Source organism: Nyctibius grandis, chromosome 8, assembly GCF_013368605.1.
Source record: "Nyctibius grandis isolate bNycGra1 chromosome 8, bNycGra1.pri, whole genome shotgun sequence".
NCBI classification, from domain to species: domain Eukaryota; kingdom Metazoa; phylum Chordata; class Aves; order Nyctibiiformes; family Nyctibiidae; genus Nyctibius; species Nyctibius grandis.
In genome coordinates this window covers 11,543,563-11,564,888 of record NC_090665.1, presented here as the reverse complement: position 1 = coordinate 11,564,888, position 21,326 = coordinate 11,543,563, and the positions used below count along the sequence as shown (strand labels likewise).

At 57.2% G+C, this 21,326-nt stretch overlaps 2 protein-coding genes across 2 annotated transcripts; both read right to left on the bottom strand.

The window, feature by feature from the left end:
- Nucleotides 1-3,558: 3,558 nt before the first annotated feature.
- Nucleotides 3,559-5,378, bottom strand: RTP2 (receptor transporter protein 2). Its single transcript, XM_068406540.1, is given in 3 exon segments — nt 3,559-3,948; nt 3,950-4,121; nt 5,233-5,378. Coding segments are annotated over 3 exon segments (708 nt in total).
- Nucleotides 5,379-14,635: 9,257 nt separating this feature from the next.
- PDCD1 (programmed cell death 1) lies at nt 14,636-20,815 on the bottom strand. The gene is made up of 5 exons (XM_068407105.1): nt 20,707-20,815; nt 18,155-18,487; nt 16,992-17,147; nt 15,680-15,714; nt 14,636-14,854 (listed from the first exon to the last, which is right to left on the bottom strand). The coding sequence occupies exons 1-5, from the start codon at nt 20,813-20,815 to the stop codon at nt 14,636-14,638; spliced, it is 852 nt and encodes a 283-aa protein (XP_068263206.1).
- Nucleotides 20,816-21,326: the final 511 nt, after the last annotated feature.

The window sequence follows — 21,326 nt, the reverse complement described above, 5'->3', positions numbered from 1 at the left end:
CTCACACTGTCCCTCACCCCGACGGCTGCTCAGCCATGGCCCAAGCAGCTTCATGGGCTGAGACAGACCCTGACCAGCCATAAATACAAATGGCAAAAAACAGTAACAGATGAGACGTTGCCCTTCAATTATTTATAGCCTTAGCACATCACTGAAGATGGGGGGTGGCGGCAGGAGGAGAGTGCAGCAACCTGTATGCTGAGAACAGCAGTTAAATCTGCTTTCAATTGACATGTGGAAAAAATAACAGGCATGTGACTTCTGCTTTAAAAAGGGTGAAAAATCAGCCTGTCCCCTCTAGCTGTTGGACTGAAAGAGCGTGTCTTCACAGCAGAGGCTCTGCAGCAAGAACAGATGCAAGCGGAGGCAGGGACACAGCTCTGCTGGGCACCTCTACTCTGCACCCCAGGCTGTGAAAATCCAGCCTTTGGAGAGAGCTTAAAATCATGGGCACTATTTCCTACCAAGTCCCTGGATCCAGGGCTGAGAGCTGGGTTATTGATCCCTATTTCCCTGTGGCACAGAACTGAGATAATGGTGCTGGGCTCCTCTGGACTGACAGCAGGGAGAAGGGCAGCGGGTCTGTCTCACTCACTCACAGGTCTGCTAACATGTCCAGAGACATCAGAGGGATGAAGGGGAGGAGAGAGAAAAAGCCAAACCAGGGCATGGTCCCCTGAGCACTAAACCATCATCTGTAGGATTTGAGCCTAGACAGCTCCAGGGCAAGTTAAAAAATATTGCTGCCCTGTAACAGATCAGTCATAAATACAGACTCTCCTCCGCCTCCCGTCGAAAGCTCTGCCGGGAAACCCCTGACGCCACCCAGCCCTCGCCCCTGCTCACCAGGCTGCCTGCTGCCGGGTGCCAACCCCTCGTGCCCCGTGGCCTCTGCGGCTGGCTGCAGGGAGGGCTGGCAAAGGGCAGCAGAGGAGAAAAGTGAGAGCAACGAGAAGGGGCTTTGCATTTGTTGGTACCTTGTGACCTGCCAGCGTGGTGAGAGCTTCTCTCCAGGCAGACAGGCACAGAGACAGCAATTTATCAGTCTGGCTGTGGCGAAAGGCCAGCAAAATGTCCCTGGGTGAGGTTTGCCCGTCCCTGGCTGCGTGTGAGTGCCAGGTGTGAGCTGAGAGTCGGCTGTGGCAGAGCTCAGCCCCGGATGGACCAGGGGGGACAGCCAGGATCTGCCTGGGACCCACAGGTAGACAGAGCATCCTTCATCCCTCAGCCACCTTCCCTGGGATGGGCTCCTTGTTCCCATGCCAGCTGAGGGGCTGGCCACTGCTCACCATCCCCAGGGGCTGAGCTGAGCTGAGCCATGGGGGCTTGTTCTGGGCTCCAAAATTACCAAAAGTCATGAAAAGCAGAACTTTAGGAGTTTTCTAAGAAACAAGTGGGAGATGGGCACAACTGCACATTGGAGCGGGGTATCCTGGAAGGAGCCCAGAAATGAGGCTGTGGCTGAGAAGCCCACGTATGCACGGGTGTCTCTAAGTAATGGGGAGGGGATGAAGGGGCTGCATGATGGAGGGGCCAGAGGACCCCCAGACATGCACACAGTATGAAGAGACAGGCAGACAAGCAGACAGCATTGGGGAGGGGACCAGGGAAAAAGAAGCATATGCATGCAAGGCCATAGCTGGGAGGGCACGGGGTGTGTGCAGAGGGCATTGCAGGGGAGCAAGGGGTGGCTCTGTCCTTGTGAAAGAGCAGAGAGACACAAGCAAGAAAATAAGGACCCCCACAGCGATGTGGTCTCCACCAGAGTTGGCTTCCCAGGCAAAGGCAAGGGAGTTCCCTCTCAGCAGCTGGGTGGTTGGGGAGGCTACAGCCAGCCAGACATGATGACTGGGGCTGGGAAAACCTCAGCATGGAAAGAAGAGGGCTACGGGCAACGGCAGCAAGAAACTTGGCCATGTCTCTGCTTCACGACATAACGCCAGCGGGGAGAGGGCAGGCTGCTCCCAGCATGGAGAGAGCTACGCGGGAGGGAGGGGAGCTGGTCCAGGCTGCAGGATCAGCTGCCTCCCTAGCAAAGCCACTCACCCCAGCCAGCCCAGCTAGGAGAAACCTCCTCCAGAAAGACAGGTCCGTTCAGATACAAGACCCTTTGGGTCCCAAGCACTCCCTCAGCCACTGTTCCCCTGCCTAAAGTGCTCAGGACATCACCGATATTCACTTCAAGGGGGACAGGTCATGCTGGCTCTCCTTCCTGGGGAAGTCCCTGCTGGTGGCACCACGCTGGTCCCCAGCCCTGCTGCTGTGGCACCACTGTCCCTCATGTAAATTTGGGGCCAGGAAGGGTTTGAGGCCCCACGCTTCGCATCGTGTGTGCACCTCTAGTGCTCTGAGACTGGGAAATCACAGCGAGAGATTGGCTCATCCACAGACCAGTACCATATCCACGTAGGATACGGTTTGGGGGGACCAAGCTACAGGGAAACAGCTGGGCACAGGGATGGGAAGGAGGGTACACCCATCTGGGGAGGGCTCGCCCTTCCCAGTGCTGGCGGTTCACTGGTCCCAGTGCCGTGCCACTGGGAGATCTCGCAGCTCCATCTGCTGGCTCCATGGCCAGGGCTGCAGAGGCTGCGGAGCAGGGAAGGCGCTGGGGAAGGGGGAGAGCCGGGAGGGTGAGCAGGGCAGAGCGCTTCAGAAACAAAATCCACGTGGCCCCTGGATCACACAGGGCTTTCTTGTTATTTCGATTTTTTTAACCAATAGCCTGCAGGTTGCATATATGAAAATACAGGAGAGCCCTACACCAGCAAAAAAAGCAAAGCCAGGGTGAGCAGTGAGAAAGGCCCTGCAGGACACAGCAGGGAGGAGAGCACCTGGGAAGCTGCGCAGCCAGGGCCCTCTTCCTATCACTACACTCCCTGATAAAGAGTCCCCCTGTGACAGCACAGCACCCAGATGTTTCTGCAGGATGACACAATCTCCAGACCCCTGGTGACACAAGGGACATCCACCACTGCATGGGGCCAGAGCAGATGCTGCTCTACACAGCTCACAGGAGGTAGTGTCAGTGTCCAATGGCACCAGCTCCCCGTGACTTTGCTGCAAACCTCCAGCTCTAGGTGCCCCTCAGAGTCTGTGGGTGCCCAGTTCCACCAAGGCCAAAGGCAGGAGAGCACCGGGGATGTGCGTCCCTGGAAGCTGAGCCCAGCTGGTGGATAAAGGCACCCCCCAGCTTCCCACCGAGCTGCTCACATGTATCTAGAAAAGGCTTTGGAGAAATTAAAAAGCACAAATGCATCCTTGGGCTCAGGAGAAAGGGCTTGTTTTATTCTTGCAAGTACACTCCAGCCGTCGTGTGGGGCAGCTGAAGGTTGTCCCCGTGCAGAACACTCTATGATTCTATGATTTTCTGTAAGAAACCGTCAGACCCAGCTGTGGGACAAGGTGCACGGCTGAGGCACCCCAATGGGTCCCCGTGCCCCCACGAGCTGAGGAAGCCTCACAGTGCCACGAGCGAGGTCTCACCCTGCGCACTCAATTCTCCAGGCACTCCATCAGCCCCCACAAGCTGTTCCTCTTTGTGAGCTGCAGCTCCCATTACTTCTCGATGAAATAAAGCAGGACAAAGAGGAACACGGCCAAAATGCAGAGCAAAGTGATGCTGATGCAGCAGCAGTGTTTCCAGGGGAAGTTGCTAGTGAAGGGACAGGGGCGGTGGGTTGGGGTTGCAGAGTGCCTCATGTCCTGGTGTTTCAGAGCACGATGGGTCCTGGCCTTGTCTGCATCCATCAAGGGCTCCCAGGGATCTGACGCCGGGGCCAGCCTCAACTCACGGCAAATACCGAGCTGGCAGCCCTTGCAGCGGGTGCTGTTGTGCGGCCCCATCACCGGCGCATCCAACACAACTTCCAGGAGGTCGGAGGGCTGGACAGATACATGGTAGAAGTACTTGAGTATCTTTACCACCAGGTTGTGCAGAAGCCTGGTGCATGGTCTCCTGGCTGAATTCGGGTTCCTCCAGCTGGGGGTCGGGGCACCGCCTGCACGCCTGGCGAAAGGCTCGCATCCACACCATGCCCCAGCCCTGCCACCGGCGCGCGTGGAACAGGACGTGCGCTTTGGCCGAAGACCACTCATGAAAGCACTGGGAGCACCGAAACCTGCCAGGGCACAGAGGAGATCAGCTCATCGCAAGCTCCCCGTGCTGAGCCGGCGGCTTTCCATGCAGTTAGTAGGGACCAGAGCAGCTAGGGCGGATGGATTAACTTCACTCATGCAAGCTTTACACCAAACTGTCCTCCCGCTAACAGCATGATGCCAATCTGGGTAGTTCAACACAGAGGTGAGCTCAGGGCTGGCACCAGCATTAAAGATTTTAGGAGCCAGGCTGCCTGCTGGGACCAGACTGGTCCCCTCTCCTAGCTCATCGTGGCCCCGCTGCCAGGAGCAGGGGTCCTTGGGGAGGGAAGCATCAGGCCCCAGGTCTATTTGAGGCTCCAGCCCCTCACCCATGCCAGCTCATCACAGCTCAGCGGAAAGCCAGCATCAAGCCCAGGGCCAGGGAAGTCAAAAAAAAATAAAAAGAAGAAAAATAGAAGGAAGGTGTGGGTGGAGGCTGCAGGGCAGGTGAGGTATCTTGAGGAGTCGAAAGGTGTGTAACCCACAGCTCTGCATCTTGCACTATCTCCGTGGGGGCTGGCAGCCAAGGTCTACATTTGCTGCCACCCGGGCAAGGTCTCTGGTCAATGCCCAGGGTCCTGCCCAGGGTGGAAATGGTTGGTATGGGACCTGTCACTGGCAATGCAGACCCACGGCCTCTCTCTGCTCCAGGACCCCGCAGCCTGGTGCAGATGCAGGGACTGCTCAGGCATTGCCCTGTGTCCCAGCAGACAGCGGCTCTCCCTCTCCTCATCCTCTGAGCACAAATCCAGCAGATTTGCCTCTGGTGTGGTGTAACTAACCCCTGCTTTCTGGAGGAGCTCTTTGCATCTTGACACCAACATGGAGAAACTCTGGCCAAGCACCAGCTGCCCTGTGGAGCTGCCACACTCCCGTCCCCTCCAATTATCATGATTTTTTTCCAGTTTGGCAATAACCCACCAAGCTTGGAACAAAATGGGAAAATCCCTCCCAGCCTCACCCACCTCCAAACTGCCCCTTTCATGTCAAAAGCTGTTTCCTACAAGCACACTTTGAGAAAGGGGAAGATCCGTGTGGCAGCCCATCATCCCTGGTCCCGTTCCGACGAGGACCGAGTCGGCAGCCCCCTACCTCCCAAGCGCACGACGCTGCACAAACTCCTTCCAGCTAGGCCTGAGGACATGGACCTTCAGGGTTTCATCCTCCTGAAGCGTCCATGGCTCTGTTAAGTGCATGTCTGCAATCTTCATTGCAAAAATGTCCTTCCAGGTACCCATGATCCCACCTGGAGCTGGGGAAGAGGTAGTGACCAGGGTCAAGCTTGTGGCTTCTGGGTGTTGGTGTGTATAACTTCCTTTTCCCAAAACTCTTCCTCTTTGCACAACGGCTTTGTGCTTGGAGAGGGGAACCTTTGCTCCCACGTGAGCAGCACCACCCCACACGATCCCTGTGTCAACAGGCTCTGCTGACGCTGCACCAGGTCCTGGCCGGGTAAAATGTCCCCCAAAGCAAGGACAAGGTGAGTTTCCCCAAGCCCCACACATGAACCCCCAATTCTGCTGAAGCCGTGCTCTCATGATGCTGCTCTGCCCATAGGCAGAGAGGTTGGAAAAGCAACCCCCTGCCAGGCTGCCTGTGCCCATCGCTGTCATGGCAGCGGGGACAAACCAGCAGATTGTGCCCAGCGTATGAATAACAGAAGCGAAACCCACAGAAAATGCAGGGCTCAGCAGCTGATAAAGCCCCAGGCAGCCTTATCTCTCTCAATAGCTGCCACCAAGCACGGGCTGTTTTTAATAACTTTCAGCCAACTCGAGCAGAAAAAGGCCTGACGTGAAACCGCAGGGTGGAAAGTCGGGGAGGATGGCACTGCACGTAAAACTGAAAGAGGTGAGGTGTGCTCCGAGCCGAGAGCACCCAGGGAAGGTACAAACAGCGGGGTCGGGGCTGTCTGCAGCCCTCTGTGCCCCAGCTCACCCCTCTCTGGTGCGCAGGTCCCCCAGGACCTCCCATGGAGAGCAATGCAGGACGGGGAGCAGGTTAGATAAGATGCCAAATGATAACTGGTCTTGAGTTAGGGGAAGATCTGCAGCTTGATGAAGCAAGCTCAGCTTGCCATGGAAATAAAACCATCTCATCTAGCATGAAGCTTTCATAGGAGACCATCCTGTGCACACAGAGGGCACAAAATGCCCCAAAAAACCCGGCCTCGGGGGAAATGTGCTGGGTTGCTGCTGAGGATGAAGCCACCATGGAAAATTACGGCAGCTCCTCATGGTGAGTGCCCGGAGCAGCACTCAGGTTCCCAGAACCAGGCAAGGTTTGACAGAAAGACTGTAGGCTATTAAAGCCTGCAACAGGACAGACCTCTGGTTAAAAAAAGAGCAAAAGGATCTAGGAATCAGGCTTAAAACACTTCACATTGGCTTCAAACGAAGTATGTCCCCATGGCAGCTCTTCTGGCTTGACACCCCAAAAGCCTGGGTGCCCCAAGCAGCAGTGACAGTGGCTGGCCCTGCCCTGGAGCCAGCTGGGAGAGTGGGATTGATGAAGATGTTGGTGATGGCACCTGTGTCCTCATAAGAGTGGCATGGTGGCTGCCAGCAGCAGGTGACAGCAGTTGTAAGGAGGTGTTGAGAGGCACCAGCACATCAGGTTCATCCTCCGGATCCCAAAAGCAAGACAGGCAATGCAGATAAGTCCTGATAACCACAGGTTGGCAGGGAGACTCCAATATTTGCTGCTGGAAGGAAAAAGCCAGCAAGTCCCCTCCAACACCTTCACAACACAGCACCCACAACACAGCACCTTCACAATGCTTCTCCAGCACCTTCACAACACACGCTGCCCACGCTGTGAGAGCAGAGGGAGGTGATGAGGTCTCGGGGCAGAGCCCATCTTCAGCTTCAAAGTTCTTCCCTGCTTTGAGGTCTTTCCACCCTCAATTACGCCTCGATGCTATGATCTGGAGCAGGGTTAGAAGAAAGAAAAGGAGGTTTCCTGGAAGCAGAGTCAAGCCAAGGTTTTCAGGATCCTTATGGAGAGGCAGCAAAGCTAGGGCCCAAGTCACCCCCTTGCCATGGGGACATGGGGTCCCTCTTGGGCTGGGGCAGCACCCTACAAGCAGGACAGTGAAGGAGGGGTCGTCCCACCAGCGTTTCCAATGCTTGCAGTTGGGGACCAGGTGACATTCCTGGTTCAGGTCTGGTGTGTGGGGAGGAAGAGAGGGAGGAGCAGATCTCCCTGGCCCCCATCCCACTCCTTTCCCAGAGCACTGGGCCCTCATTTCTATAGGATCACTGTAGAAGACCCCTTCGTGCACTCCGTCACAGCATGGTCTCCAGGGCTGCAAACCTCCTAGTGCAGAAAGCTGGCACTGTGCAGTGCCTGGCATCGCCGTGCCACAGTGTGGCGTGGGGAGCCACCAGCAGCAGGGTGATCAGAATGGGACCACCTGACCTGCGGCCTCTGCCCGTCCCCTTGGATCCCTCTGTGTTAGGGACTGAGATTTACCTGGAGGAGTTGAACACAGGAAAAACCTAAAGGTTTTGACATCTCCCTTTTACTTTGAGGGCAGCTGCGCTTGTGTTAAACATCTCAAGCTGTGTGGAGGATGAGGAGCCCCCACGGAGGCAGCCCTCTCTCCTGGCACTCTCATCTTCACCCATACAAACCGATCGCTTCATCTGGGGGATCCGTGGTTTCAGCCCAACCCTTCCTTCCCGAGGCTGCTGCCGCAGGGCGGAGGGATGCTCCCCACCAGAGCAGACACTGCTCCCCATGCTGCCCACCCCGGGGGGGCAGAGCGCTGCCCCTCAAACACATGGCTCAACCGGGGTCAGGTGGCACCTCTGGCACGGGGACGGGCCCCAGCCTCCAAAACCCGGCTGTGATGGAAACCAGCCCCCCGTTACGTCACGGCAACACAACTCAAATCACGACTCGCGATGCGCCGAGCCCTCGCAGTCATCTCTGAGGAGCCCGGTGCTGGTCCCTCTATTAAAGCCTTTGACTTGCTTTTACTAAAGGGACTTTCCCAGAACTACCCACAGAGCCGAAACTGCTTTGATGTCCTGTTCCACTTCACACACACCTCCCGGAGCTGCCCAAGCACCTTGCTGCTTACCAGCACCCGCCTGGAAACAAAAGATGCTCCTGCAGGTCCCCCCCGCAGCCCGGCCTTGGCAGGGACCAGGGATGAGCCCTGACCCAGCCCCAGTATGACCCCGCTCAACTGGAGAATCCCTGCCAGGGACAGACCCTGCCAGTGATCGCCATACTGACACGCCAGTCGTGGCTTCTGCATGGGATGCATGAAGGAGGCAAACACAGCCTGGGCGGTAATTTCCCTGCTGCTTTCACACAGCCTGAAATTATTTTTGCCTTCAGCTCGCTCACCCAGGTGAGAGGAGGAAGGTTTCACAAGGCTCCTTATCCTCTCCATCTCTCGCTGCGTGTCAGCCTCCCTGTCCCCCACCTCTCCAGCCCAGGGACAAAGTGCCCAGACCACCCATGAGGACCCTGCTTGGCCCACATGCACCCCATCCTTAGTTGGGACACCCCTTCCCTTTGGGGTCACCCCACATCCAGGTGGCTCCATCCTGCCAGCAGTCCCCAGGAAGGGCAGAAAGGGGCATTCAACCCCGGTCCCCAGGCAGGATCACAGAGTGGGACATCCCCTCAGCAGCAGGGATGCCATGTCCGTGGGCACAGCAAGGCTTGCAAGACAGATGGACATAACCCTAAACACTTCTCTGTCTTCCACTGCTTGCTTCATACAGGGGCCTTTTTCCTGATCTGAAGACTCCCCTCATCTTTTCCTGCACTAAACACACCCAATTCTCTTCCATCAGTCATTCTTTCAGGGCACTTTTGCTCTTTTCTCCAGCTCATCAGGGTGAATTTGATTTCTAACCCTCCTCCTAGACGGCCCCCACACCTTCCCTCAATACCACATTGCCTCCATTTGAGCCATGCTTCCCCAGAAAACCCCTGTTTGATGTGTCTGCTATCACAAGCTATTGATAACTGCTGATGGGATAGAGCTTCTTGGGTAGCTGTCCACCCACAGTGGCAGAATTTCCCATTTCCCTAATTTGCTTATAAGAATGTCATGTAAGGCAGCACAAAGATAGCATCGCTCCCGCTTTCCCTGCAGTACCCAGCCCATCACCCTAACGAAGAGAAAACAAGCTTGGTTTGACACAGCGTGTTCCTGCTAAATCTGTGTTCTCAGCCCCAGCACTGCCCTCTCGGTGTTTACCGCTTGGTGGCCTTACTAATTTGTTCCAGCAGTTTTCTGGGTACCGAGGCAGGCTGACTCATCTAGAGTTTCCTGGATTCTCTTTTTTCCCCTTCCTTGAAGCAGATGGTGAATTGGACATCTGTATCCTCCTGGGACACAGCTCCATGCCAGCTCTCTGCGTCCCTGTCCCCTCTCCAAGCTTGCTGCCTTGCCACTGTTGATGGTGAATGCCTGTCACCCCGTCACAGTGAAACCCATCTCCTCTAGGGACAACCTTCCAGGCTGGACTGTCTTCATAGTCAAGTCCTTGGACTAGAGGAGTCCACGTGTCCCAGGGTGGATTTGAGGCAAAGGGAAATGGGGATGTGCCCAAGCTGGACGGTAGAGAGGGGACATTGCTCCATCACCCTGGACTTCTGGGGTGGAGAGGGATGCTGAGCTATGGGGAGAGATTTAAGGGAAGAGATGGCTGTGAAGATGCGAGCAGGTACCCCCCAAAATGGGTCTGGGTTCCCTGTTCATCTAGTGGGCCTCGTGATGGTCTCTTCAGGCATAAGGAGAGAGCTCAGTCCCCTCTGACAAGGCTCTGTCCCGGTGCCATGGGCAGTGGGTTTGGTCTTGGGGATGGTGGAGCAGGCAAGCCCAAGGCTCATGCCTGGCCCTCTGAGCCCCTGTGCACATGGATCTGGCCTGCCGGCATCCTGCTCGAGCAGCACATCCCACCAAAGGGAGGAAGACAGAGAAGGAGAAACCTTGGAGCCGACTCAAAGCAAAACTAGAGAAAGCAAAACGAGGGCGGTGGGAGGAAACGCAGGTGTTCTGTAAGCCTACAGCAGGCTTGGCGACAGGCAGGGCGAGGCGCTCGGTGGGATGGGACGCAGAAGATGCTGTGGGCCTGGACCCCTCAGGACACACCAGGGCTGTGCAAGCTGGCCGTGGTTAGGGGTCCAGGCAACCTGCCCAGCAGCCCTTCCCTCCCACCACCAACCACGGCACCCACCAGCTCACCCCAGCCTGTCCCCTCCAGGACCGACAGCTGCTTCCCCAGCGAGACAAGGCCATGGCAATGCTCCCGCACCGTAGTGCCCAACAGACCAGCCCCACCCTTTGATCACCCCATTAACCCAGGGGCCAAATAACCCACACACCCCACTGGAGCACCTCCAGCCCAACCTCTCCCAAACCAAAACAGCTCTGAGACCTCCCAGTGATCAGGACAGTGCTCACTTGTAAGCGATCATACTGCCACACAACCTAACCACCCCTTCTCCCCCCAGCACCTGCAATGTCCCAGTCTGCAGTAATGGTGCTTCGCTGCTCCATGGTATGGCTCTCCTTGAAGACACTGCTGCAAGCAGCAGGAGAGGACTTCCCCTCCATCTTCATCTGCCTGCTCAGTTTTCTTAAGACCTGGTTTTTGGGCTCGGGTTTCTTTAAGGGATGCTTGCTCATATGTGGTTCCCAATCACCTTTAATCAAGACTGGGGTATTTAAGGAGCCAGGCTGGCTCTCAAGCACCTGTATAGAGGGTTTTGCTTGCTTAGGTATAGCTTGGGCATGCTGAAGTCACACCTCCAGCTTCCTGCAGCTGCAGACAGGGATTGGCCCCTGCTCTCTAGGGTCTCCCAGCGGTGTCTGGCCATTCCCCACCAGCAAGACCCCAGTGTGGGACTGGGGATGGGCTCTGCTATCCAGAGGTTGCCCTGACTGCCAGACCAGGGCGTGCAGGAAACACGGCAGCTTCGGTGCCTGCAGCCACCCCCTTGGCTGCACCCAGGTCCTGGCATGGGAGGAGCTGCGGCACATGGATGGGGTGGCTGGGGGGCTGTGTGTCTGCAGGCGTGTGCGTGCCCTCACAGGTAAGGGGTGTGGGGATGTATCTGGCACACAGTAGCTGTGTAAATCTGGGGGTGTGCGCAAGAGGTTTGCATGGGGAGCTGTGTCCACATTTGTGCATTCATGAGCATTTGTGTGTGCTCGCATAAAGGGCGTGTGGTCAGGCTGGGGATATGTGCTCTGGGGTAATACAGGGGAAAAAAATTGGAAACACACCCCCCTACAACCCCAGTTTATGTGCTGTGCACTTGTGATCACAAAGCATGGGAGAAGGGGCTGTCAAGAGCATCCTCTGTCACTCATGGTCATGACGCCAGTAGGAATGATGTGGGCAGACCCAAACCTACACCCTGTCCCCTCTGGCCTTTCAGGGGTCGTTCCCAATGCTGGCACATCCTGAGAGTAGGGAAAAGTCAGGTCCAGGTGCTATTTGATTTTATAAGGTCTTGTTCTTCTCCTCCTTGCACTGCTGTAAGCCTTAATTTTCCCAAAATAGGATGCTGAGGACCAGCCTAGGGCCCTGCTCTGACGGTGGCTGGTGGCCCTGCAGCACAGGGCCTAGCTCCAGTGGCTGCGATTGCTGCAGGGAGCAATGCCAAAAAACAAAGGCAGGTGGTAGGGTCTGCCTAACCGCTCTGCAGCAAATCTCCTCTCCGTAGCCTAAACCAAAGACCACTGAAACCCTGCCACCCACGCCCCTCCAGAGCCAGCAAAGCAGCTGTGGCAGAAAGGATGTAACCCAAAACCATACCTGGCCCATCGCAGCACAGCCTCTTCTTAGCGCAAGCAGGGGAAGCCAAGGGACGCGAGGGTGTCTGCTCAGCCCCCCCAGAAATGCTGAGTCAAACTTTAGCATCGTAGGTGGAAATGAGCTTGCTTGGGTCCCCGCTTAATTTGGAGTGGAGAAAAAGGGGCATAAACCTGTCAGTTGGCACAAATAGTGGGCAGCCAGCTGGGATGGGTGCAGCGGTGGGCAAAAGCAGGAGGGCTGTGATATGGAGTGAGGGGCAAGGGAAGGAGGGATGTGGGATGGGGGAGCTGGGAAGCCAGAACTGGGGACTTCTCAGGACGGGAGGTAAAACAGCTTCCCCCAGATCCTGTGCAGTGACTCCAGGAAGACTGAACTACTATCACCACGCTGGAGGCAGAGTCAAAACCATGGGTGGCTGCTCTCCTGGCCTGCATGGGAAGACAAGAGCAGCTCCTGCACACAAACCCCCTCGTCTCCCCATCCCCGAGCAGGGTGCTGGGGTGTGGGGGTTGACACCCATCTCAGGGCACTGCTTGGTTTGCGGATGCTCAGCTGGGGGCTTGAAACCTGCATCCTGCCCAGAGCTCATCCCAGCCCTGCTCCTGCTCTGGTCGGCACAGCCAGTGCTGGGCACCCTGTCCTCCAAACAGGGATGGGAGATGGTGCCTGGCAGCCTGGAGCATCCCCACCGCTCACCCCACGCATCCCCAGGCCCCAGCCTTGCTCCCTGCATGGGGCAGGATTGCAGCCAGGCTGCTGTGGGGCCAGAGGGGCACAGGCACTGCTGCAGGCTGGGTGCCCTCCCATCCCACACAGCAGCAGAAGCTTTTGTTACACCTCTGACCCCACCAAATGGCTTGGGAGCCTCGGGTTGGCTGCAGACCACCATCCACCGAGAGGGGAAGGGACTTGGCCCTGACCGCTCCTAGAGGAGCCATGGCTGCAGCCTAGGGGTGCAGGAAGGGCTGAAGACCCAGCACCTCTGCTGCCTGAGAGGCAGGGTGGTAAATATGAAACAGGGCCCACCCTCTCACCTGGAAAGCCAAAGGCAAAACTGCTGACTGAGACCCTGCCTCCTGCCTTGGCTTTCTGGGCGAGCCAAGCTCAGCCGGCCACAGCAGGTCTCTGCTGGAGCCGCTGTGGCAAGGACCGGGGCTACTGCTTGCAAAAAGCCCCGACGGGCTGAGCTGTGCATTGGCGTGAGTGCCTGTTGTGGGAGTCATGGCACTGCTCATGGTGGCTACTGGGAGCCTTCAGCGGCACCAGGGACCGAGGGGGGCCACCACACCCACTGTCCTGCCCTGAGGAAGGGTAAAAGCCATCCCAGACGGATGTTCATCCCTTCTGTTCCCCTCTGGAGGTTTCTCAGGGACTTTTCAGCCCCCACGGGGGACAAGCTGCGGTACCTGGCATGCCTCACCCCTTCATGCAGCGCCTGGGCTGGCTCCCGTGAGGCTGTGCTGGTTTTACTGGGGGTAAGGGAAAAAGAAACCTGCTGACGGTGCTGCCGAAGTGTGAGATGCAAGTGACTACTCTCTGTTTCCGCTGGGTTTCACGGTCTCCTGGCAGGTCTCTGCTGCCTCCAAAGTCACTCCTTAATGGGGTTTCTCCCCTCTTGAGCAGTTGTCGCTTCTTTCGATTCCGGTTTCTGGCAAGTGCACGGCCCCAAGATCACTTTCAAGATGGGAAAATGGAGGTTTGGAGCCAGAAAGGTGCACCCAGCACCGTGCTGTGACCTCTGCCTGGCTGACCAGGGATGCTCATCCCTGGCTGGGCGAGCACCCCGAGAACCAGCCTGGGAAGGGGGAGGCTTGGTTTGTAGCTGCATCCCGGGGCCAGCCCAGACAGGGGTGAGAGGAAAAAGAGCAGCTGCTTCTCTAAATTATTAAGAGCAGCTTTGTGGAAGAGCGGCTTGCGTATTGCACGGAGAGGCCCAGGAACCACAACAGACGCCACCGCCTCCCGGCTCTCGCCTGCATGCTGCCGAGAGCCGTTATTTGCCTGCCCACGCACTTGCCATCGTGAGTCAACAAACTCCCCGGACGTGAAACCCTTTATTCACCCCCCAGGGCCAGATCCATCTCCCATCTGCAGAGGGAGGGACGTGGGGGTAGATTTCCCCTGTTGTAGAGGAGGAAAGTGCCCGGAGAGAGGAGAAAAACTAGCTGCCTGCTTCCCAGGGGTTTCTTTAACTGGCGGTACACAAGGCAGTCTCTGCCCTGGGCGAGAAGAAGCACCCAGCCCCGGGCTCCTGCGAGCAGCATCTCCCAGGATCCTCTCCAGCTCTGGCCTCCAGCATTTCCTCCCACAGTTGTGCTTCACTGGTTGGGTCAGACCCGGGCGAGGGAAGCAGTGTGGCCACCCGAGAGAGACCCAGGTGGAGGTAGAAAACAGAGGCATGATGTAAATCGCCTTTGGCACGGCCCTGTTGGCATCGCTGCTCTGCCCCAGCCCGTCCTCCCTGCCCTGAGCAAAGAGGCAGCACGTGGAGCCCAGCAGGGACCTTCCTCGTCCCGTGGTACCCACCCCACAGCCACAATCCCACTGTGGCCAGGACTGTCTGGTACCCACTCCAGCAGCGGCGCCTCTGTCACTCCAGTCCTTGCACACTGGATTTTTCCCAAGTGCAAACTGTGATGGGAAAGAGGGGCCAGGGCAGCCTGTCCCTGCCTGCACCCCACAATGAGGAGGGACCCCAGCCCTCAGCAGGGCTGCAACTGCAGATGCCAAGTCCTCTCATCCTGGTATTTCTTCCCAGGCTCTGGTGTGACCGGTTTCTCCTCTGGGAAAATGATGGTGGCATATTCAGTCTGGTCAGCTGGACGGTTGTCAGGGAGCACATGGGGGCACGGGTCCCACTGAAACTCCAGCACGCCATAGTCCACAGTGGACACGGACACCACAGGGGGCTTCTCTTCCTTCTGCAAGGAAACCCCGTCAGGGAGATTCATCATCCAGTGGTACCCACCATCCCCAGCACAAGCCCCCTTTTTACAGCAAGTGCTGAAACCAGCTCTAAAGCATCCCAAGAGGGCAAGAGTGATACAAAGCAGAAAGACACAGATAGCATTTGCCCAGAGAAACCAGATCACGAGCCTTGGGGTCATCGCTGAGGCCACATGGGTCTCAGCTCTCTGCCTTTGCAAGCAGGTGGGGCTCTGTGCCTGCCCAGCCACTGAAGGCAGGGTCATGCTAGGAGCCCTTTTCCCACCTCTCCATTGGGCTCCGAGCTGGCACAGGGTGCAAGAGGAGAGCCTGGGGCTGAGTTTGCTCATCACAGAGAGAGGAGAGCAAGGGGGGACCTACTCACTGCCTTCAGCTACCTAATGGGGTTGGAGAGAAGATGGAGCCAGACTCCTCCCAGCAGTGCCCGGCAAAAGGAAGAGAGGAAACAGGGACTAGCTGCAGCAAGAGAAATTTTAGCTTAATATATTGAGGGGGAAAGCATTTTCTCCCATTTTCTACAGCAACACAATCCACTGTCAAAGATAACCCTGCTTTGAGCACAGGTTGGACTACAGAGGTCCCATCCTATCTTAGGCAGTTTTTTGATTGTGATGAGGCTGTGCTTCAGGTGCAAAAAAGCAGTTGTAGCCGTACAGAAAAGATCAAGCAGCATCAGAGAAGACAGGAGAAGCAAGAAGACTGTGCAGGGCTGATAAAGGGAGGCCCTGCACCCTCCACACCCCAGCGATGCCACGATGCTCCCCTGCAGCAGAGCAGGTTGTCAGAGATGGAAAACTCACCGCTGGCGCATTTTCACTTGGTGGTTTCTGCACATCTGCAAAGTAACACATTTGGTTAGAAGATGCTTGTGTGCCAAGACAGCGTGAGCATCTGGAGCTGACCCAGCCCCCACATCCTAGGAGAGCACTGGACACCACAACCATGGCACCATGCTTCCTCCTTCTCCACTCAGGGTCTAACACCCTGAGCATGACAAGGACAAGTGAGATACCAGCCCACGGTCCAGGGTTTAATTGGGATTAGTGGGGTGCAAATCCTCAGGGGTCCCCTCTGAGACAGCCATCCCGGTGCCCACAGCATGGTCAAGGTGATGCCCGTTGCTGTGGTGTGGAGATGACGAGGTGCCCCTATGGTGCCCAGACAAGGTGTGTGGGAGGGACTCAAGTGCAGCATTAAAATACTGCGCTAATGAGTGGCACAGAGCCACAGCACATGGCCTGGGAGCTCTATGAAGGGCGAACATGGCCCAAAGCACCCTTCAAAGCAGCAGTGTGCCCAGGAAGCCAAGAAGGCCAACAGCATCCTGGCTTGGATCAGCACTAGTGTGGCCAGCAGGACTAGGGCAGGGATCATCCCCCTGTACTCAGCACTGGTGAGGCCACACCTCGAATCCTGTGTTCAGTTTTGGGCCCCTCACTACAAGAAAGATGTTGAGGTGCTGGAGCGAGTCCAAAGAAGGGCAACATAGGTGGTGAATGGGCTGATGAGGAGTGGCTGAGGGAACTGGGGGTGTTTAGTCTGGAGGAAAGGAGGCTGAGGGGAGACCTTATTGCTCTCTACAACTACCTGAAGGGAGGTTATAGCGAGGTGGGGGTCGGTCTCTTCTCCCAAATAACAAGTGACAGGTCAAGAGGAAACAGCCTCAAGTTGTGCCAGGGGAGGTTTAGATTGGAGATCAGGAACAATTTCTTCAGAGAAAGGGTTGTCAAGCATTGGAACAGGCTGCCCAGGGAAGTGGTGGAGTCACCATCCCTGGAGGTATTTAAAAGCCATGGAGATGTGGTGCTTAGGGACATGGTTTAGTGGTGGACTTGGCAGTGCTGGGTTAATGGTTGGACCTGATGATCTTAAAGGTCTTTTTCAACCTAAACTATTCTATGATTCTCCCCTTGGCATGGAGATACCTGTCCCACGGGGACATGACACAGCTGAGTTTAGCACATCATTGAACCTGCCTGTGTACTCCAGGGAGCTGCAGGCATCCGGCTGCCCCTGGGTTCAAGCTGGGTTTGCTGGATAAGCATCACCCCATCAGGTCCCCTGGGAGACCCCAGCCCCTCGGTGCAGCATGGCCCCCGTGGGGGATCGTACCTCCTCTCCTGTACGTGACGGTGAGGTAGCCAAAGATCAGCAGCACGACTGCCCCGGCCAGCAGCAGGATGCCCAGGAGCATGGCCTTGACATGGTCTGGGGGATTGCCTTCCTCCATCTCAGGCTCGTCAGTAGTGTTTGTCTTCTCAGGGGCTGCTGTAATAGCCATCCAAAAAAAGGGGGAACAAAACAGCAGGTCAGGAGTGTAAAATGGCCTCTATAGTCCCTGGGAAAGTCAACAGGGAAACACAGGGGCTGTCCCCAGAAAGGGCTTGGTCCCAGGTAGGCAGCCACAGCCCCACCATCCCTCCAGGGGCCCTGAATTTGGGCTGACGGGGGATGTTTTGACCATGTTCCATTCCTTCCCATTGCAAGTGGTGAGGATGATCCCACACTGCTGAGTGCCGGGGTGCAGGGGGCCAGGGCACCGCTCTGCACCCACAGGCAGTCCTGCGGCATGACCATGTCCAGCAGAGCCCCATGGAGGACACGGCTTCCCCAAGCCTCCCCATCGCTTCCATGTCCTGGAGCCAGCACACCGTCATCTCATGTTGGGAGGAGATGTTGTGAAAGACAGTGACTTCTGCAGTGTTTTTCCTTTTTATAAAAGGCCACCTTCATCCCCACAAAGCCTCCATGCTGCCAAGCAAGAGCAGGCAGATCTTGCTGCAAGACCTCCGTCTCCCATGCCATGGGGCTACGAGACCCTCCTAGGGCATGGTTTTGCAACAACAGTATCTATCTACACCAACACTGGCTGTTTGAGGGGTCCGAGCCCTGATCGTCACCCCAAACACAATCCCTGTTGCCAAAGGAGCTGCTCAGGGGTGAAGGCAGCTCCCTACACTGGTCTCCTGCCTTCATCCATGGGTAAGGACTCACTCCTCTCCACAGCATTGCTGAGGACACAGTCCCAGCAGGATGGAAACCTCCTGCCTCAGGAGCATATCCAGCTGCAGTACAGGTGGGGAAGGACAGCCTGTGTCCCTGGGCCTCAACCAGGCATGCAAAGGAGAGGGAAGAGAGCAGAGACATGCTCTCCTGACCCACACCAGGTTCTCCCCCGCCTGCCTTGTGTCCTGCAGCTGCAGCGTGCCTGGGGGCCATAGCACCACAGGACAACACCGATGACCTGTCCCCATCAGCTCAGCCCCCAGGCTGACCTGTGACAACCAGGTGGGACCGGTTGCTCTCCATCACTTTATCAGGTTCAAAGAAGGCGATCACCCCACAGTAGTAGGACCCCGAGTCGTTCTGGTGAAGGTTCAGGATCTCAATCTTGAAGGCAGGAGTGTGGTTGGTGAGCAGGTACTTCTCTGTCTTCGTCTGGGGGTTGTTCCGGCTGATCTCAGCGATTTTTTGGGCTTGGCTGTGGTTGGTCTCTTTGTACCAATTGAGGCTGTACTCCGAGCCAGAGTCCTTCTCCATGGAGATATTGCAGAAGAAGGTGGCTGAGCCTCCTGCAGGGAGAGTTAACGTGGCTGGGAAGAAGGTCACTGTTTGGGAGAGAGGAAACAAGGAACAGACACGGTTACAGCGGGTACAGGTCTCAGACACAGCCATACCCCCTGTGCAGGAACCAGGGATGCAAAGAGGGTGAGAGCCTGCCATCACCCCTGCTAGCACCCCATCCCATGGAGAGGTGATGGGCTCCTATGCCCCAAACGCAGAGGCTCCACATGTTCCTCAGCTGTTTCGCCCTCAGCTCCTGAAGGCCCCTAAGGGGATTTACAGAAACCTGCCAGCGAGCACTGGCAAGCCCAGCCCTCTGCCATCGCCGGCACCCAGCTCACTCGCGGCCAGGCTCTGAGGTTTGCCAGCGACACGGGCAGCCTGACGCTTGGCCCGTCCTCAGCATCACCCTGGATCATGGGGAAGTACATCAGCCCATCTCCCCTCCCGAGTGTGTACCTGCCAGCCGGAGGGGGATGCTCGGGATAGTAACTCTACCATGACGTGGTTTCAGCAGAGCAAATTGTGCTCCGGGCTACCCAGAACACCTGCACTGGGGAAAACAGACTTCGGGGTTGTATTATTTTTAAATCTATGCTGTATTTTAATGTCATAGTCATCCTTCCTCCAGCTGATATTGCCTCCGAAAGCGAGCAGAGGGACCAAGTCCCGGGCCGGGGCAGCACCCCACAGTGCAGTGCCTGCTGCCTGCCGGGTTGCTCCAGCTCTGCCCACCGCTCCCTGCAACCCCAACGGGAGCACAGAGCGGGCAGGGGCTGCCCGGGGCACGGCATCTGCCATGCCCAGCCTGAGGCCGCCTGACAGGGCAGAGTGACCAGGAGCTTACAAAGCCATTCCTGTCCAGCCGCCTGTCCCCTCCTCGCGTGTACGTGGGCAGCCAGGCACTCACCCTGGGGGGGTCCCGGCCGCACTTGCCAGGCTGCTCCCAGCACAGAGGGCAGTCGACCACAGCCACGGCCCCCCGGCCATTAGCACCAGCCCTGCTGCTTCGCCACATTTCCCTGCCCTTGATCCCGGTGGGTTCATCCCTGCCGGGCTCCCAATGTCCTGGCTCAGCCACCCCATCCAGCAGGACCAGGCGGTTGCTGCATTAACTTTTGTTGGGGGCAATAAAAAGCAGGAAGCAGCATTTTTCCCACGGGTTATCTGACCAAGCAATTCAAACCGCCAATGCTTTGAAAAGTCCCTGCCGTTAAGAAATTTATCTTCCCTTTTCAGAAATTGCCTCCACCGATAGCAGCCCCAGGGCTTGCCTGCAGAGTTAGAAAGTCCCTCCTGTCCCTCCAGCACTGGTCTGAGGCCGTAGAACCGAGACCTCAGCATCACCAACCAGAAAAGGAACTGGGACAATTCCTTGAACAGATACAGCATTAGATGGAAAACTCAGCTGAGAAATGAGGGATGAGACCGAACAGAAGGACGGAGGGAGGGAAGTGTCCCAGCTCCCATGGGCAGCACTGGCTGCGGCAGAGCCCACACCAAGAAATGTAATTTTTGCAGTGTTTTGGGTTTCTTGTGTTTAACAGGAAATATTCGGCAGGCTCAGGGCTTTGCTTCCTACCCAGTGCCACTGCCAGCAATGAATGAAGCACTGGGAGGGCTTCCGAAAGCAGAGGTTGGGTTTACATGTTTCCCTGCATCTTCCCAGCACCAAAGGTAACAACTGCCCCAAGGGATGCCCAGCCCTGCGCCCACCCTCGGGGCAGAAAACACACAAAGCCACCAAAGAAAGAGCTGGGCTGGGAGGAAGGGGGGACACAGCTTCATCAGGGCTCTCACTCGCTCTGCCCAGACTCACCCCTTCCCCTCCACCTCCCCTTCTCCCCCAAATTTCACCTTGAGCAAAACCACGTGCAGAACCCTGGCTCCCTCAAGGTCAAGTGCAAACCAGGAGGCGCAGCCCAAGGGCGCAGCCCAAAGCCGTGAGACCCAGAGCAGAAAACCCCAGACCCCGCGTGGTGCTGGCAAACCCAGAGGCCCAACACCAAACCCCGACCACAGCCAGTGTGCCCACAACACGGTGGGCTGGGGACCTGTCCCCTTCTCCATCCTTTAACCCCGTTTCTGCCCCGAGCATCCCCATTTCCCTTGCTTCAGCTGCATGTACCCAAAAACTTCAGGTTTTCTGCCTTCTTGATGCCGGAGCTATTTTTAACTACAAAGCTCCCAGCCCTTAGACATTTTCCACCGCCTGCGAATGGCACGGACCGTGCCAGCAAGTGTGCCGTGCTCCAGTACCTACCCCGGCGGCAGCCGGCCATCATGGGGCCACAGCAGAGCAGGACGGTGCAGAGGCTGGTCAGGGCCACCTCCACGCTGCCCCAAGTCATCTTCGAGGCATCTGGAGCCATGGCGAGCCAGTCAGTCCCCTGCCCAGGCAGGCGTGGTGTGCCGTGCTGTGCCGTACCGTGCCGCGCTGTGCCGTGCCACCCTCGGCTCTCTCCGTGCTTCCTCCCCTGCAGTGGCAGCTTGTTCTCCAGCGTGCGTGGCAGGGGCTGGGGTGGAAATGAAACGTGCCCATCTCTGCCCCAGAGGGAAACCCAGGCTACCTCCCACCCCCGGCTTCCTCCTCGCGGAGGTAGGGATCAGCTGAGCGGGGCCCGGCCCCTTCCCCTCCCCGCGCGTTCCCGGCGTGCTCCCACGCAGGCACCCAGCTGCAGAGCAGCAGGGACGGGCACCTCTGAGCCCACAGCCTTTTTGGGGGAAGCTCCTGGGGATGGAGCAGGCAGGGACCACAAGGGACATCCTCAGCTCCAAGCCTGGCCCATAAGTAAAAGGGCTGTCTTGGGTTCCCAGTGCTCCCACTGGGCACCCATGGCAGTAGGGTGTTGGGGGACATGTGGCACTGGGCAGCCAGGCAGG

What these genes read in the sequence shown, in the direction of transcription:
- PDCD1 (XM_068407105.1), bottom strand. Translation starts at nt 20,815, where the DNA reads ATGGCTCCAGATGCCTCGAAGATGACTTGGGGCAGCGTGGAGGTGGCC. An exon ending in GTCCCACCTGGTTGTCACAG is followed by an intron (nt 17,148 to 18,154) that starts GTCAGCCTGGGG and finishes TGGCTATTACAG; the next exon opens with CAGCCCCTGAGAAGACAAAC. An exon ending in CAAGTGAAAATGCGCCAGCG is followed by an intron (nt 14,855 to 15,679) that starts GTGAGTTTTCCA and finishes GTTTCCTTGCAG; the next exon opens with AAGGAAGAGAAGCCCCCTGT.